General features: G+C 45.3%; 1 protein-coding gene across 1 annotated transcript in view; it reads left to right on the forward strand.

The window, feature by feature from the left end:
• The window catches only part of LOC139387822 (guanine nucleotide exchange factor VAV2-like), a 244,166-nt gene that overhangs the window by 173,750 nt on the left and 51,463 nt on the right, over nt 1-18,953 (forward strand). The window contains exons 3-4 of the mRNA XM_071134068.1: nt 972-1,030; nt 11,110-11,178. Coding sequence (XP_070990169.1) covers nt 972-1,030; nt 11,110-11,178 — 128 coding nt within the window. The remainder of the gene's footprint in view (nt 1-971; nt 1,031-11,109; nt 11,179-18,953) is intronic.

Consider the following 18,953-nt stretch of genomic DNA (forward strand, 5'->3'; position numbering starts at 1 on the left):
GAGGGTGGGGAATAGAGAGAGAGGGTGGGGAGAGAGAGAGAGGGTGGGGGATAGGAGAGGGTGGGGAGAGAGAGGGTGGGGAGAGAGAGAGGGTGGGGAATGAGAGAGAGGGGGTGGGGAATAGAGAGAGAGGTTGGGGAATAGAGAGAGAGAGGGTGGGGAATAGACAGAGAGAGGGTGGGGAATAGAGAGAGAGGGTGGGGAATAGAGAGAGAGGGTGGGGAATAGATAGAGAGAGGGTGGGGAATAGAGAGAGAGAGGATGGGGAATAGAGAGAGAGAGGGTGGGGAATAGAGAGAGATGGGGAGAGAGAAAGAGATAGGGTGTGTGTGAGAGAGGACAGATGGCACCATGGTGATGGAAGCATAAACACATCCTGAAGTGCGTAATGAGGCATGGGGGCATCATTTTGGCAGTTATGAGGGGACGGGCTCAGTCATATCCCTGTATTAGCATTGGAGGAGTCTCCAGCATGCCATCTGTAAGCCCCCCAAACCGCCACCCATAAGCCCACTCACATGTGACTCACAACCAGCATTAAATCAGGCTCGCGTTTAACCCTGTTACACCACGCAGGTTTCACCACAGGGGAGAGAGGGAGGCAGAGCAAGCAGGAGATAGATGGAGGGAGAGGGGAAGCCAGGTTCTGAGTAAAGTGGAACACGTCTGTGACTGTGCGAGGGCATTTGGCACCACATGTCCCTGGATGTCATCATTAACATGGCGTCCTGCATTATGCTCACATGTGAATGCGCACGACCATGTTGCTAAGAAACACCACATCGCTCTCCTCGCTCGTAAACACATGAAGCATGAATGAACCACATTAAGGCAGAGCAGACGGGCCTGTCTGAATGACTGAGTGATGAGATGTTGACTGTGTCGTGGACTGTGTTGTAGATTGTATGGATGACTGTGTTGATGGACTCTGTCCTTGTCATTGACCGTTGTCTCTCCGCTGTGTCTTCCAGGTGATCTCAGCCCTGTCCAGGATCTCCCACCACAGCATTGTGCAGATCAAAGGCGTGAGGTATGTCTCCTCTACTCCCACTACCCTTCACTGTCCGTTTGAGGAAGAGGAATATTGAACATGTTCACTGTATCTCTCAACCAGACAGTGTTTTCTTGTTCTGGTAGTAGATGTGATCGAGGCCTACTCCTGTCAATACCACTGTCTCTGTTGGTAACCAGGTCTGGAAGCATGGTCACATGTCAAAACAGGTCCAGGGTCAGCTAGCTCAGATCACATGACTAAACTCATCACTAAGCTCCACCACGTGTTTCTCGGCGTCACATCAAAAGATGCCATTTAGTCGAGTTTACTGGCCGCTGGGAAACCACTTTCTGATTTCTCCTTATTTGCTCAGTCTGATCACCCTGTTGGCCGTGAGGGGGCTGCGAGCTGTCTCCACAAGTAAATCAAGGTGTTTTATCTTGACCGGCAGGGTAATGAGTTGATGGAGCACACCCATTAGGCCTGGTGCCATCCCAGGAAACACAGAGACTGGCCTATTAATAAACACTACACACCCTGAGAGGTGGCTAAATCACTGTGGTCCCATCTCCTATTCTCTGTTTTCCTCTGTCTGGTCTATAGTGTGGTGAATGAGAACTAAATGCCAGTCTGTTTTCCTCTGTCTGGTCTATAGTGTGGTGAATGAGAACTAAATGCAAGTCTGTTTTCCTCTGTCTGGTCTATAGTGTGGTGAATGAGAACTAAATGCCAGTCTGTTTTCCTCTGTCTGGTCTATAGTGTGGTGAATGTGAACTAAATGCCAGTCTGTTTTCCTCTGTCTGGTCTATAGTGTGGTGAATGAGAACTAAATGCCCGTCTGTTTTCCTCTGTCTGGTCTATAGTGTGGTGAATGAGAACTAAATGCCAGTCTGTTTTCCTCTGTCTGGTCTATAGTGTGGTGAATGAGAACTAAATGCCAGTCTGTTCTTCTGTCTGGTCTGTAGTGTGGTGAATGAGAACTAAATGCCAGTCTGTTTTCCTCTGTCTGGTCTATAGTGTGGTGAATGAGAACTAAATGCCAGTCTGTGTTCCTCTGTCTGGTCTATAGTGTGGTGAATGAGAACTAAATGCCAGTCTGTTTTCCTCTGTCTGGTCTATAGTGTGGTGAATGAGAACTAAATGCCAGTCTGTTTTCCTCTGTCTGGTCTATAGTGTGGTGAATGAGAACTAAATGCCAGTCTGTTTTCCTCTGTCTGGTCTATAGTGTGGTGAATGAGAACTAAATGCCAGTCTGTTTTCCTCTGTCTGGTCTATAGTGTGGTGAATGAGAACTAAATGCCAGTCTGTTCTTCTGTCTGGTCTGTAGTGTGGTGAATGAGAACTAAATGCCAGTCTGTTTTCCTCTGTCTGGTCTATAGTGTGGTGAATGAGAACTAAATGCCAGTCTGTTTTCCTCTGTCTGGTCTATAGTGTGATGAATGAGAACTAAATGCCAGTCTGTTTTCCTCTGTCTGGTCTATAGTGTGGTGAATGAGAACTAAATGCCAGTCTGTTTTCCTCTGTCTGGTCTATAGTGTGGTGAATGAGAACTAAATGCCAGTCTGTGTTCCTCTGTCTGGTCTATAGTGTGGTGAATGAGAACTAAATGCCAGTCTGTTTTCCTCTGTCTGGTCTATAGTGTGGTGAATGAGAACTAAATGCCAGTCTGTTTTCCTCTGTCTGGTCTATAGTGTGGTGAATGAGAACTAAATGCCAGTCTGTTTTCCTCTGTCTGGTCTATAGTGTGGTGAATGAGAACTAAATGCCAGTCTGTTCCTCTGTCTGGTCTATAGTGTGGTGAATGAGAACTAAATGCCAGTCTGTTTTCCTCTGTCTGGTCTATAGTGTGGTGAATGAGAACTAAATGCCAGTCTGTTCTTCTGTCTGGTCTATAGTGTGGTGAATGAGAACTAAATGCCAGTCTGTGTTCCTCTGTCTGGTCTATAGTGTGGTGAATGAGAACTAAATGCCAGTCTGTTTTCCTCTGTCTGGTCTATAGTGTGGTGAATGAGAACTAAATGCCAGTCTGTTCTTCTGTCTGGTCTGTAGTGTGGTGAATGAGAACTAAATGCCAGTCTGTTTTCCTCTGTCTGGTCTATAGTGTGATGAATGAGAACTAAATGCCAGTCTGTTCCTCTGTCTGGTCTATAGTGTGGTGAATGAGAACTAAATGCCAGTCTGTTTTCCTCTGTCTGGTCTATAGTGTGGTGAATGAGAACTAAATGCCAGTCTGTTCTTCTGTCTGGTCTATAGTGTGGTGAATGAGAACTAAATGCCAGTCTGTGTTCCTCTGTCTGGTCTATAGTGTGGTGAATGAGAACTAAATTCCAGTCTGTTTTCCTCTGTCTGGTCTATAGTGTGGTGAATGAGAACTAAATGCCAGTCTGTTTTCCTCTGTCTGGTCTATAGTGTGGTGAATGTGAACTAAATGCCAGTCTGTTTTCCTCTGTCTGGTCTATAGTGTGGTGAATGAGAACTAAATGCCAGTCTGTTTTCCTCTGTCTGGTCTATAGTGTGGTGAATGAGAACTAAATGCCAGTCTGTTTTCCTCTGTCTGGTCTATAGTGTGGTGAATGAGAACTAAATGCCAGTCTGTTTTCCTCTGTCTGGTCTATAGTGTGGTGAATGAGAACTAAATGCCAGTCTGTTTTCCTCTGTCTGGTCTGTAGTGTGGTGAATGAGAACTAAATGCCAGTCTGTTTTCCTCTGTCTAGTCTATAGTGTGGTGAATGAGAACTAAATGCCAGTCTGTTCCTCTGTCTGGTCTATAGTGTGGTGAATGAGAACTAAATGCCAGTCTGTTTTCCTCTGTCTGGTCTATAGTGTGGTGAATGAGAACTAAATGCCAGTCTGTTTTCCTCTGTCTGGTCTATAGTGTGGTGAATGAGAACTAAATGCCAGTCTGTTTTCCTCTGTCTGGTCTGTAGTGTGGTGAATGAGAACTAAATGCCAGTCTGTTTTCCTCTGTCTGGTCTATAGTGTGATGAATGAGAACTAAATGCCAGTCTGTTTTCCTCTGTCTGGTCTATAGTGTGGTGAATGAGAACTAAATGCCAGTCTGTTTTCCTCTGTCTGGTCTATAGTGTGGTGAATGAGAACTAAATGCCAGTCTGTTTTCCTCTGTCTGGTCTATAGTGTGGTGAATGAGAACTAAATGCCAGTCTGTTTTCCTCTGTCTGGTCTATAGTGTGGTGAATGAGAACTAAATGCCAGTCTGTTTTCCTCTGTCTGGTCTATAGTGTGGTGAATGAGAACTAAATGCCAGTCTGTTTTCCTCTGTCTGGTCTATAGTGTGGTGAATGAGAACTAAATGCCAGTCTGTTCTTCTGTCTGGTCTGTAGTGTGGTGAATGAGAACTAAATGCCAGTCTGTTTTCCTCTGTCTGGTCTATAGTGTGGTGAATGAGAACTAAATGCCAGTCTGTTTTCCTCTGTCTGGTCTATAGTGTGGTGAATGAGAACTAAATGCCAGTCTGTTTTCCTCTGTCTGGTCTATAGTGTGGTGAATGAGAACTAAATGCCAGTCTGTTTTCCTCTGTCTGGTCTATAGTGTGGTGAATGAGAACTAAATGCCAGTCTGTTTTCCTCTGTCTGGTCTATAGTGTGGTGAATGAGAACTAAATGCCAGTCTGTTTTCCTCTGTCTGGTCTGTAGTGTGGTGAATGAGAACTAAATGCCAGTCTGTTTTCCTCTGTCTGGTCTATAGTGTGGTGAATGAGAACTAAATGCCAGTCTGTTTTCCTCTGTCTGGTCTATAGTGTGGTGAATGAGAACTAAATGCCAGTCTGTTTTCCTCTGTCTGGTCTATAGTGTGGTGAATGAGAACTAAATGCCAGTCTGTTTTCCTCTGTCTGGTCTATAGTGTGGTGAATGAGAACTAAATGCCAGTCTGTTTTCCTCTGTCTGGTCTGTAGTGTGGTAAATGAGAACTAAATGCCAGTCTGTTTTCCTCTGTCTGGTCTATAGTGTGATGAATGAGAACTAAATGCCAGTCTGTTTTCCTCTGTCTGGTCTATAGTGTGGTGAATGAGAACTAAATGCCAGTCTGTTTTCCTCTGTCTGGTCTGTAGTGTGGTGAATGAGAACTAAATGCCAGTCTGTCCCTCTGTCAGGTCTATAGTGTGGTGAATGAGAACTAAATGCCAGTCTGTTTTCCTCTGTCTGGTCTATAGTGTGGTGAATGAGAACTAAATGCCAGTCTGTTTTCCTCTGTCTGGTCTATAGTGTGGTGAATGAGAACTAAATGCCAGTCTGTTTTCCTCTGTCTGGTCTATAGTGTGGTGAATGAGAACTAAATGCCAGTCTGTTTTCCTCTGTCTGGTCTATAGTGTGGTGAATGAGAACTAAATGCCAGTCTGTTTTCCTCTGTCTGGTCTATAGTGTGGTGAATGAGAACTAAATGCCAGTCTGTTTTCCTCTGTCTAGTCTATAGTGTGGTGAATGAGAACTAAATGCCAGTCTGTTTTCCTCTGTCTGGTCTATAGTGTGGTGAATGAGAACTAAATGCCAGTCTGTCCCTCTGTCTGGTCTGTAGTGTGGTGAATGAGAACTAAATGCCAGTCTGTCCCTCTGTCAGGTCTATAGTGTGGTGAATGAGAACTAAATGCCAGTCTGTTTCTTCCCTTTAGCCTCCAGAGCCCCACCAGTGAGTTGAAATGCCTCTGGACAGTTAGTTAGGAGGGGCTTTTTTTTGGTTTTGTTTAGAACATGTGATTTAATCCAAAACACACTGGTATGTACATGTACATTAACCATTTGCAGTCAGACCATGACGTGATATCTCTTTCAATCATCCACAATATCACTGACTCCCTCTCACGCCGACATAGGAAGCTTGCTAAGTGGCACATGACCAACGCATGGTGAGGGCATGATCTAGGGCACATGACCAACGCATGGTGAGGGCATGATCTAGGGCACATGACCAACGCATGGTGAGGGCATGATCTAGGGCACATGATGTTAATATGTCCATCCAGCGGGTTCAGGCAGACAGTACATTTCCTATCAGTTGTTAAACACCCACCACACTTTCTTTAACCCCCCCCTCTTTCTGTTCCTCCCTCTTTCTGTTCCTCCCTCTTTCTGTTCCTCCCTCTTTCTGTTCCTCCCTGTGTGTTTGATCTGGGGGATCATTGTTTTGGAGGCGTGTTCATTGACTTGCTGTTGAAGCCCATTGATTGGCACTGTGATGCCTATTGGCATCAAAGAGCCAAAAGTCAGGCCTGTGTGTCTCTGTCACTGTGTCTTTTCTGAGCCCCAGCTTTACTGAAAGCCTCGCCACTCCTCCCTGCACACCCAGACACGCTCCACACTTCTGAAACACTCACAGTCCAAGCCCTGTCTCCTTGAGAAATCCATGAAAATGGTATCAATCAATCAAAAGGGGAATAGAGGTTAAGAGTAAAGGCCTTCTGTCATGACATCCTGCTTCTCATCTGTGGACTGTGAGCTCTTCTGGCGTTATACAACTCATAGCAGGATCTCTCACTATCCTCTCTCCTGACAGTGAAATGCTCCTGCCTCCTTTCTCCTCATGATATCTGTTCTCAGCTAACCAAAAGCCACCTCTTAGCTCGCAGTAAACCTACTCACACTTCGTGTTCCCTTGATTTCCCCCTGATACCACAAGCCATTACTCCATTAGTCTGTGTGTGTGTGTGTGTGTGTGTGTGTGTGTGTGTGTGTGTGCCTTGTTCCCAGTGGGTCAGAGTGCTATAATGTGCGTGAGAGCAGAGCTCCACAGTGAGAAGGAGAGTGGCAGACAGAGGCTGAAACCCAGCAGGAGAGAGACTGCAGGCGGAGACGTGTCAGGAAAGATGCTCTCTCTCGTCCCCTCATCTCTTCCTCCCTCTCTCCTTCATCCCGGCCTGGGGCATTAGGAATGCTCATTCCCGCTCACGACAGTGTGCGATATAAGACTCGATAGTCACTCGCATACATTACACATCCCACACATAATGGACACATTATACATACAAACGCCCATGATGCACACCCCTCATTAATACTGTATTTGTGTACGTGGTGTAAAGGTTGCCCATTACACATAGAATGAAGCAATAAGGCCCGAGGGGGTGTGGTATATGCACGACGCAACGCGGAGTGCCTGGATACAGCCTTTAGCCGTGGTATATTGACCATATACGACAAACCCCCGATGTCCCATATTGCGATTATAAACTGGTTACCAATGTAATTAGAGCTGTAAAAAGACATGTTTCGTCATATCTGTGGTATACGGTCTCATATACCACGGCTTTCAGCCAATCAGCATTCAGGGCTCGAACTACCCAGTTTATAGTATCGCATAATGTACACAGAAACACATTAATTCACTGTTACACCCACTCCCCAACATCCCCAAGCCAAAAGCGTTGGGATGGGAATGAGTCAGACATGCCACACTAAATGAAGAGAAACTCAGAGGGACGTTTATCAGAGTTGGTGGGTGGACAAGCACAGAATGGGCCCTGATGGAATGTTCTGCCTCAGCTTCACATAGCTATTGATCCCTGCTTCGGGCCGTTGGGACCTGCTGGATGTTACTGCACTACTCAATGCGGCAACGGTCACACCAAACAACCGCAGAGTTACGTCCTCACAGTTATTTGCGATAGCGGTTCAATGGGGCTGGGCATACAGCTGCTCTGTCCTCCACATGCCATCGATTACCTTTACCACAGGAATGGCTCTGTGTATTGAACAAGCACTTTAACTTAATCGCAGACCGAGTTAATTGACAGGATGAGGGAGTCGATGGGTGCTGCACACTGAAATAGTTTATAGGCATTCAATGGTAGTCAAGAAATAAACACCTATACTCTCTACAGCCTGATTGGCTCTGAGCCCTGAAACGGAAGAGGGAGGGTGAGAGATGGAGAGGTTGAGAAAGAGGGAGCGAGAGAAAGATTCTGAAAGTGAGAGAGGGACAGAGAGAAATGAGTGACAAGAAAGAGGCGGGACAAGAGAGAGTGAGTGAGCCAGCAGAGCTCTGTGATGCGTTGTGTTTCTTAACCTGATGTTAGCATGACACACCAGTCCCTCATGGTGACCACACACACCAACACACACACACACACACACTGCTCTCACTACACTGACACTAATTGCTGGTGTCACACACATAAACACACGCTAGAAAACACACAGGTAAAAAGGTATCCTGAGGGATATTTTTGTAAACAATCCGCTGCTGTGCATTGAATTCGGTGTATCCAGTTCAACATAGACACAGGAGATGTGCTTTTGTGCCACTTGGAAGTTAGACGGTCCTGGAATCAGGTAATTGAATTGACTGATTGAGTTAAGCTCCCTCCTGGGGTTCCAGAGCTGTGAGTCCAAGTGACAGAATGATTCGATTAACTGGAAATCACAGATGAAGTTAGAGAAGAGGTGTCAGGCTAAAGGGTAGATGTCTTGAATTGAATGCAAACCTGTTATTGAAAAGTGTCATATTGCAGCCAGGATAATTGAAAATGGCCCACAGGTGTTTACTTAGTGCCTGGACTAATGCTGCTATAGCCACAACTAAATAACCGCTAAACAGAATGAACTGCCGGTTGTCTGTGTTGATAACTACAGTGGATGCATCCAGGTGAATTATCAGGGTTGAACTAATATCTTGCTTGTGGAGAAGTGAGAGAGATGTAACTTACAGTACTGAGAGATGCAGCTGTGGCTGTCAGGGTTCAGTCAGTGCATCCATCTGATTAACTCTCACCCACTCAGACTGAGCCCCAGGTGCGCACACACACACACACACACACACACACACACACACACACACACACACACACACACACACACACACACACACTCTCGCTCTCTCTCTCTATCTTTCTCCTGAGCCCACTCACACACGTTACCCCCCTCCTCTCCATCTCTATTTTTACCTCTGTTGCCCTGCGTTGATGTAATCAGCTGTGAGATGGGGGTCTGTATGTGTCCTCAATTCGGGCCAGCAGGCTGCTCTGTGGGGAGTGGGCGTCAGCAGGACATACAGTACAGGACCTCATGGTGTCCTACCGCACGCACACACACACACACACACACACACACACACACACATTGTACACACCAATGGATGAATGGGACCTTGGCTCCTCTGGTGCCTGTCACCACTCTCTCACACTGCCTGTCTCTTTCTATGGAGAACCTTGGTGTCGGGTGTGACTTAGAGCGATTGTAACCTTGTGTGTGTGACTGACTGTCTACTGTATACTGACATGGATGAGTGTGTGTGTGCGCGCGTGTGCATGTTTGTGCACGTATGTGTGTGTATGTGTGTGGTCAATGGCTATATGACCTACAGTCCTGTGTGGCTCAGTTGGTAGAGCATGGCACTTGTGTCGCCAGGGTTGTGGGTTCGATTCCCACGGGTGACCAGAATGAAGAAAGTATTGAAATGTATGCAGTCACTACTGTAAGTCACTCTGGGTAAGAGTGCCTGCTAAATGACTAAAATGTTTTTAAAAATGTAGGAAAGGGCTTTACATGTTCAGAAGACATTATCCATGGTGAACCAAGGCCAGGACTCCAGTGTTCTCTACGCTGGTGCTGGATCCAAGGCAGTGTATTTCATTGCTCCGCAACAACTAAAATAGTGTCACAGCAATTCATCCAAAACAGAATACTGCCCAGCTTGTGCGTGGCGGGGGCAGATCTTATGTGTGAAGACCACTTTGTTGTGCAATTTGTAAACTGGAAAAAATTATGAAAGATTGAGTGCTTGTGGAGGCCATAATATCATACAACAGTAAAGACTACATTACCCATGAATCACCCAGACATAGTAACATGTGGTTCTTCCTGCTCCAATAAATGAACGGTGCATATTCAGATATGGCTCATGACATGTTAGCATTCAGACATTTAGCGTTATGGTAGCGTTTCAGACATTTAGCGTTATGGTAGCGTTTCAGACATTTAGCGTTATGGTAGCGTTTCAGACATTTAGCGTTATGGTAGCATTCAGACATTTAGCGTTATGGTAGCGTTTCAGACATTAAGCGTTATGGTAGCATTCAGACATTTAGCGTTATGGTAGCGTTTCAGACATTTAGCGTTATGGTAGCGTTTCAGACATTTCATAAGCTGTCATCCATATGAAATGATTGCATCTTGCTCAAAGGACACACAGATGCAGCACACAAACAACTCAACACATGTAGCACGTTCTGAAATAAACAATCTGGTATTCTTGATTCTCCAATCGTCGTTTAATTGACCCAATATACTTTTTCCAATCCCCCCGGCACCTTTAGCCTCTCTTAAGGTTCCAGATGAAGCATTTTGATGAGATCGAAGGAGAAAAAGTTTAAAGAGAACCACCTCTTTAAGTGGGTAATTGATTCGTCATCTGGTTAAGCGGGTTGGGCCAGTAACCAAAAAGTTGCAGATTCAAATCCCTGAATCCGGCAAGGTGGACAAATCTGCTGTTCTGCCCTTGAGCAAGGTAGTTTAACCCTCAACAACTGTTCCCTGGGTGCCGATGACCTCGATTTAAAGCAGCACTGTGCACCTCTCTGATTCAGAGGGGTTGGGTTAAATGCGGAAGACACATTTTGGTTGAATGCATTCAGTTGTGACTAGGTATCCCCCTCCCCATTTGAACATTCTAACCCCCCCAGGAGGGTTCTACTCACTAAGGAGGATAAAAGAGGACATGGAAAATGGCTCAATCTTAGGGGTTTGAGTCATACTTCATGGGTTCAAGTGCATCTCAAGTGACATCCCATTTCAATGGTACATTTTGGGAATAGGCTGTCATATGAGAATAGCCTTTAGTTTGTGACATACTATGTTTGTTTATTCCAGGCGTCCTTGCAGGAAGTGTTTGACATGTCCCTGAAAAGCTATTCCAATGAGATATAGTGTTAGTCAATGACCTGATGTATCATAGTGATGAGGTGATAATGATGGAGTGAGATTAACACCTGACTGATAGACATCCCCTGCTGTTACCATATCTAACTTTAAGGCCTGTCCACCAGCTAACTCTTTCTCTCTTTCTCCCATTGTGTGTGTGTGTGTGTGTGTGTGTGTGTGTGTGTGTGTGTGTGTGTGTGTGCGTGTGCGTGTGCGTGTGCGTGTGTGTGTGTGTGTGTGTTGTAGGCCTTTTCCTTCGGAGGACACTGCTCTGAATGAGGATGACGTGTACCGGAGTCTTGAGGAGCTGGCAGAGTAAGTACCCAGACCCCCTGTACCCCCCATCACTCACACACACTGCAATCCCCACAACATTCTTCCACCCTGCCACCTCCCTTCTTCCATCCTGTCACCTTCTTCCTTCCTGCCACCTTCCTTCTTCCATCCTGTCACCTTCTTCCACCCTGCCACCTTCCTTCTTCCATCCTGCCACCTTCTTCCACCCTGCCACCTTCCTTCTTCCATCCTGCCACCTTCTTCCACCCTGCCACCTTCCTTCTTCCATCCTGCCACCTTCTTCCATCCTTCCACCTTCCTCCTTCCTGCCACCTTCCTCCATGCATCCGTGCTGTCTGTCACTCTGCCCGTTGCCATGGTGACACCAGCAGCACATTAGTTTCCTGTCTGCCTAGCTGCCAAGTTGTCTCAGGAACTGGATGGCTGGCAGGATAGCTTGGGTGATGGGTGGGTGGGTTTGAAAGCAAGCTCATGCAGCGGCAGGGAGGCTGGGTTGGGGTGGGCTGGTAGCGGTGGAGGCTGTGGTGTGCGACAGCTCCCATTCCTCTCTGATTAATGGAGAATAATTAGACGCTGCGCTAAGATAGGTGTTATTCATCACCCAGAGAGCGGGAGAGAAGAGAGGGGAGGAGGGAGGGGGAGAGAGATGGATAGCAGAGTGCCACCACCGCTGCCTGCTGAATACATTACTGGAGGAAAATGTGCAGAAGCTGAGAGAAGTGCAGGCCAAGCAGGTTAATACTGGATTAGAGCTCATCTTAGCTTCCAGCCCAACACTGGGCCCTCACTGGATAGGAAGCACAGCCTTGTGAGTGCAAACACACAGCAGAGTAAACACACAGGTGCGTCCTGTACATGTCGGGAAATACTATACGTTGGTTTAGAAGTGACCCTCCCCACAGCTTTATTGTGGCAAAATGTTCCATCCAACAGCATTCATCAACCCGAAACGGTGCCTGAGGAAGGCCTGCAGCATCACCAAGAACCCCACACACCCCAGCCACGAGCTCTACATACAACTAATACAACTTAAAAATAAGCAAAGAACAATCCATCTCAAAAGGGAGTAAAGGACTAGGGCCTTGATTATTTCTGGTGGTCCTGTGATGCATTACTGTGGTGGTCCTGTGATGCATTAGTGTGATGGTCCTGTGATGCATTACTGTGATGGTCCTGTGGTGCATTACTGTGATGGTCCTGTGGTGCATTACTGTGATGGTCCTGTGATGCATTACTGTGATGGTCCTGTGATGCATTACTGTGATGGTCCTGTGATGCATTACTGTGATGGTTCTGTGATGCATTACTGTGATGGTCCTGTGATGCATTACTGTGATGGTCCTGTGATGCATTACTGTGATGGTCCTGTGATGCATTACTGTGATGGTCCTGTGATGCATTACTGTGATGGTCCTGTGATGCATTACTGTGATGGTCCTGTGGTGCATTACTGTGATGGTACTGTGATGCATTACTGTGATGGTCCTGTGATGCATTACTGTGATGGTCATGTGGTGCATTACTGTGATGGTCCTGTGGTGCATTACTGTGATGGTCCTGTGATGCATTACTGTGATGGTCCTGTGGTGCATTACTGTGATGGTCCTGTGATGCATTACTGTGATGGTCCTGTGGTGCATTACTGTGATGGTCCTGTGATGCATTACTGTGATGGTCCTGTGATGCATTACTGTGATGGTCCTGTGGTGCATTACTGTGATGGTCCTGTGATGCATTACTGTGATGGTCCTGTGATGCATTACTGTGATGCATTACTGTGATGGTCCTGTGATGCATTACTGTGATGGTCCTGGGATGCATTACTGTGATGGTCCTGTGATGCATTACTGTGATGGTCCTGTGATGCATTACTGTGATGGTCCTGTGGTGCATTACTGTGGTGGTCCTGTGGTGCATTACTGTGATGGTTCTGTGGTGCATTACTGTGATGGTCCTGTGATGCATTACTGTGATGGTCCTGTGGTGCATTACTGTGGTGGTCCTGTGGTGCATTACTGTGATGGTCCTGTGGTGCATTACTGTGATGGTCCTGTGGTGCATTACTGTGATGGTCCTGTGGTGCATTACTGTGATGGTCCTGTGATGTTTTACCTTTAGTGGTGTTGCAGGCAGCCAGAGGTGTCAGGGCACAAAGCAAATGGTAAAAGTCCTCTGCTTTGATGACATATCCTTTAGTTTGTCCTTTACCCTTTCACCCCCTGCCCTATAACCCAACCTCTCTCTCTCTGATAACCTGTTGGGGCAAAACACCTTCTCTGATCTGCCTGGAGCCTACAGTGCTCCCATTCATTCCAGAAGGGTTGGGCCCTAGCCTCTTACTTCAGTGTGAACCTGCTCTTTGTTTCACCTCTATTGATGTACGGTTGATTTAAGATGAGTGTGTGAGTGAAAGGAGGGAGTGATTTGCCAGTGGATCAGCAGGTTTAAAAAAAACTCTTCAAACAAGAGTTCTGCTAGAGATTATAGTGAAAGATACAAAACCACATGAGGCTGATGCACCTCATACAATATATATATATATATAATTTGAGTTCATGTAAAGTGACTCTGGTGCTTGTCTGTTGTCTGTCAGTAAAGGTTATGCGCTGAAAAAAACGTTTTCCATATTTACAGTATCATGTCGAATGTGTTCATGTCAAGGTACATGTAAGTGGAATGTAGCTGGCGGATAGCGATGTGATCCCACCTGAAATGACTTGCCATAATAGAATGGTGTGGTCATTAAATTGAGTTTGTGTGTATGTTCTTGTGTGTGTGTTTGTGTGTGTATCTGCGCATGCAGCAGTATGTTTACCTGAGGCAGAGTCTCCTTAATGAGGTCTCTCAGGTTAATCTTCTCAACCTTAGCACTGCTTCCTGCCTAAGGCTCTGTAATGTCAACTCTGAGTGGTGCTTCCTGCCTAAGGCTCTGTAATGTCAACTCTGAGTGGTGCTTCCTGCCTAAGGCTCTGTAATGTCAACTCTGAGTGGTGCTTCCTGCCTAAGGCTCTGTAATGTCAACTCTGAGTGGTGCTTCCTGCCTAAGGCTCTGTAATGTCAACTCTGAGTGGTGCTTCCTGCCTAAGGCTCTGTAATGTCAACTCTGAGTGGTGCTTCCTGCCTAAGGCTCTGTAATGTCAACTCTGAGTGGTGCTTCCTGCCTAAGGCTCTGTAATGTCAACTCTGAGTGGTGCTTCCTGCCTAAGGCTCTGTAATGTCAACTCTGAGTAGTGCTTCCTGCCTAAGGCTCTGTAATGTCAACTCTGAGTGGTGCTTCCTGCCTAAGGCTCTGTAATGTCAACTCTGAGTGGTGCTTCCTGCCTAAGGCTCTGTAATGTCAACTCTGAGTAGTGCTTCCTGCCTAAGGCTCTGTAATGTCAACTCTGAGTGGTGCTTCCTGCCTAAGGCTCTGTAATGTCAACTCTGAGTAGTGCTTCCTGCCTAAGGCACTGTAATGTCAACTCTGAGTAGTGCTTCCTGCCTAAGGCTCTGTAATGTCAACTCTGAGTAGTGCTTCGCAGTGCAGTTAGTCCATCCTGAAGTTGACAAAGCATGAAATGCGGCCGATCGGGTGCAGTGGCCATGGGACTATTTTTCTCTGAATGACAATATTCAGATTGAGAAGCAATAATGTCAGAAAGGCTTTTCATCTCGACAACAACAGTATATTGCTATCACTCTTTGATGGGAAGTCCGATTCAAAACTGACAAGTCAATGTACTGTAAAGTCAGAACCAAAGAGTTGATGTCACAAACTAGGCTTCTATCCAATTGGTGACAGTATTTCATACACATACTTTAAAATTCACAATATGCACATTTCCCCAGCAGAGATGTGTTTCCATTAAAATTACTTGTTGTAGATAAAAGACTGTGTGTGATGACGTAGTGCACATAAAAGACTGTGTGATGACGTAGTGCACATACAAGACTGTGTGTGATGACGTAGTGCACATAAAAGACTGTGTGTGATGACGTGGTGCACATAAAAGACTGTGTGTGATGACGTGGTGCACATAAAAGACTGTGTGTGATGACGTAGTGCACATAAAAGACTGTGTGTGATGACATAGTGCACATAAAAGACTGTGTGTGATGACATAGTGCACATAAAAGACTGTGTGTGATGACGTAGTGCACATAAAAGACTGTGTGTGATGACGTAGTGCACATAAAATTAGCTATTGCGGTTTAAATCCCATGTACCCAATAAAAAAAATCTAATTTACAACTCTGCTGATGGTTGTGTTACAAAGTGGCGTTGTAATGGTGAATGATCCCACTCTGCTAGTGACACCTGCGCTCTAAACAACAGCGTGCAGATTCAGTGCGGGTGTAGTCTGCATGATGAGATTATTATGGATGAATTACAGCATTTTATTTGTCAATTGGAAGCCAGGCATCGATCGCCATGTCACCAGAATAAGACCCTGGATATTTGTTGAAAGGAGCATGAAGCTCTGTCACCGCCCTGTGAAGTTCATCATCATTTAACTTGCGTGTTTTCCTGAGTCGTAGTGGGAGGACCACACATGTCATCCCAAGATGTGACTCCCAAGTTTACTTTGATATGATGGTCATTATATCAATATTATGTTATAGCAATAATTGCACAAAGAAGCATTTCCACCATCATTTCTCGCATAATTAGCTTTACAGACACACAAAGATCCCACCATGTCTAGCGTGTTTTGTTTTGTCAACATTTGAAAAGTTTTCAGACTAGTCACATGTACTTTACTCACATAAAAAGGTTTGATGGAAACCTGGTTACAGAGGATCGTTTTATCACTCAGTCTATATATTTCACAGAGTAATTGGTGAGCATTTAGGGAATGTAAAGAATAGTGTTGAGACATCACATGTAACCTATCCTCTGCGGCCCCACAAGATCCATAGACTGTATCCCTGGGACTGCACTGCCTGTGTGGGCTGGATGTCAATGTCAGTCAGGTGTGAGGTGTACAACACCCGTGCAGGCTGAGGGAGCCAATCTGATATCTGATATGGAACATATAGAGGTCAAATATAAAGGCAAATATAGGACATACACTGACTATACAAAACATTAGGAACTCTCTTTCCATGACATAGACTGACCAGGTGAATGCAGGTGAAAGCAATGATCCCTTATTGATGTCACCTGTTAAATCCACTTCAATTAGTGTAGATGAAGGGAATTAGACAGGTTAAAGAGGGATTTTTAAACAATTGAGACATGGTTTGTGTGTGTTGAAGGGTGAATGGGCGAGATAAAATATTTAAATGCCTTTCAACAGGGTATGGTTATAGGTGCCAGGCGTGCCAGTTTGAGTGTGTCAAGAATTGCAATGCTGCTGGGTTTCTCATACTCAACCTTTTGTTGTGCTTCCAATTGGTGCCAGCATGGGCCAGCATCCCTGTGGAATGCTTTCGCCACCTTGTAGAGTCCATGCCCCGGAGAATTGAGGCCGTTCTGATGGCAAAAGGGGGTGCAACTCAGTATTGGAAAGGTGTCCTTAACGTTTTGTACACTCAGTGTATACAAAATGAGAAAAAAAATCCAGAAAATCACATTGTAGGATTTTTCATGAATTTATTTGCAAATTATGGTGGAAAATAAGTATTTGGTCAATAACAAAAGTTTATCTTCATACTTTGTCATTGCCAACAAAGGGTATATAACAGAGGTCAAACGTTTTCTGTAAGTCTTCACAAGGTTTTCACACACTGTTGCTGGTATTTTGGCCCATTCCTCCATGCAGATCTCCTCTAGAGCAGTGATGTTTTAGGGCTGTTACTGGGCAACACGGACTTTCAACTCCCTCCAAAGACTTTCTATGGGTTTGAGATCTGGAGACTGGCTACGCCACTCCAGGACCTTGAAATGCTTCTTACGAAGCCACTCCTTCGTTGCCCGGGCGGTGTGTTTGGGATCATTGTCATGCTGAAAGACCCAGCCACGTTTCATCTTCAATGCCCTTGCTGATGGAAGTAGATTTTCACTCAAAATCTCACGATACATGGCACCATTCATTCTTTCCTTTACACGGATCGGTCATCCTGGTCGCTTTACAGAAAAACAGCCCCAAAGCATGATGTTTCCACCCCCATGCTTCACAGTAGGGTGGTGGTGCAACTCAGCATTCTTTGTCCTCCAAACACGACGAGTTGAGTTTTTACCAAAAAGTTCAATTTTGGTTTCATCTGACCATATGACATTCTCCCAATCTTCTTCTGGATCATCCAAATGCTCTCTAGCAAACTTCAGACGGGCCTGGACATGTACTGGCTTAAGCAGGGGGACACGTCTGGCACTGCAGGATTTGAGTCCCTGGCGGCGTAGTGTGTTACTGATGGTAGGCTTTGTTACTTTGGTCCCAGCTCTCTGCAGGTCATTCACTAGGTCCCCCCGTGTGGTTCTGGGATTTTTGCTGCTTGTGATCATTTTGACCCCACAGGGTGCGATCTTGCGTGGAGCCCCAGATCGAGGGAGATTATCAGTGGTCTTGTATGTCTTCCATTTCCTAATAACTGCTCCCACAGTTGATTTCTTCAAACCAAGTTGCTTACCTATTGCAGATTCAGTCTTCCCAGCCTAGTGCAGGTCTACAATTTTGTTTCTGTTGTCCTTTGACAGCTCTTTGGTCTTGGCCATAGTGGAGTTTGGAGTGTGACTGTTTTAGGTTGTGGACAGGTGTCTTTTATACTGATAACAAGTTCAAACAGGTGCCATTAATGCAGGTAACGAGTGGAGGACAGAGGAGCCTCTTAAAGAAGAAGTTACAAGTCTGTGAGAGCCAGAAATCTTGCTTGTTTGTAGGTGACCAAATACTTATTTTCCACCAATATATATATATATATATATGTATGTATATGTATTTTTGACAAATATTGAACATGTATAAGCACCCACCCACCAGGTGGGTATGAAGTTAGTCCTGTTTTGTAGGAGATTTCCCCTGCTGATTACAGAAGGAGCCCATGAGGGTGGTGCTGTCTCCATGTGTTGCTCTTTGTCCAACTACTCATCCTTATCTTATCTCAAGTCAAGCCTGGACAATGTCACCTTGTCTGGGCTTCCCTTTCACGTCATCACTATCAACTTGACTGTATCCATCTGCTCATGACAGTGTGGTATTGTTGGGAAAAGCTGGGGAAAGCCAACCTACAAAAGAGCTTGAAGGAGAATACAGGTTCAGGGATTTTTCTGCCCTTTTAGGTGGCCCTCCCAAGCAGTTCGGGATGGAAAAACACTGAGTGTAAACAACTATGACCTGATATAAAGTATGTAGAAAATATATAGGTCTTAAATATTTTATAATATAAGCTTTGAGAACTAACAATGCTAGGCGGTCAGGGAGAATTGAACATTCCCAAAACAATGAATTTAGCAGTATTGATTTTGTTATGTTTATTATGTTTGAGCAAAATAACACAGCATGAACTATGTCAAAATGCTTATAGTTGCAGGAAATTCACTTTAAAACTGAAACATTTTCTCTCATCTCTATTGCAAAATGTGTAAAATTGCAGGAAATTAGCTGTAAAACTGAAACATTTTCTCTCAATTCCCTGGAGAAATTTGTAGAATTACAGGAAATTGGTTTAAATATTCAAACATTTCTTTACACCACACTGCCAATATGGCAAGGGGATGCCTAGTCATTGCACAACTGAATGCATTCAACCGAAAAGTGTCTTCCGCACTTGACCCCACCCCTCTGAGTTAGAGAGCTGCGGGGGGCTGCCTTAATAGACACAGCGCCCTGGAAGCAGTTGTTGTTGGGCTTAACTGCCTTGCCGAACAGCAG

The sequence above is a fragment of the Oncorhynchus clarkii genome, chromosome 29, assembly GCF_045791955.1.
Source record: "Oncorhynchus clarkii lewisi isolate Uvic-CL-2024 chromosome 29, UVic_Ocla_1.0, whole genome shotgun sequence".
Classification (NCBI taxonomy): domain Eukaryota; kingdom Metazoa; phylum Chordata; class Actinopteri; order Salmoniformes; family Salmonidae; genus Oncorhynchus; species Oncorhynchus clarkii.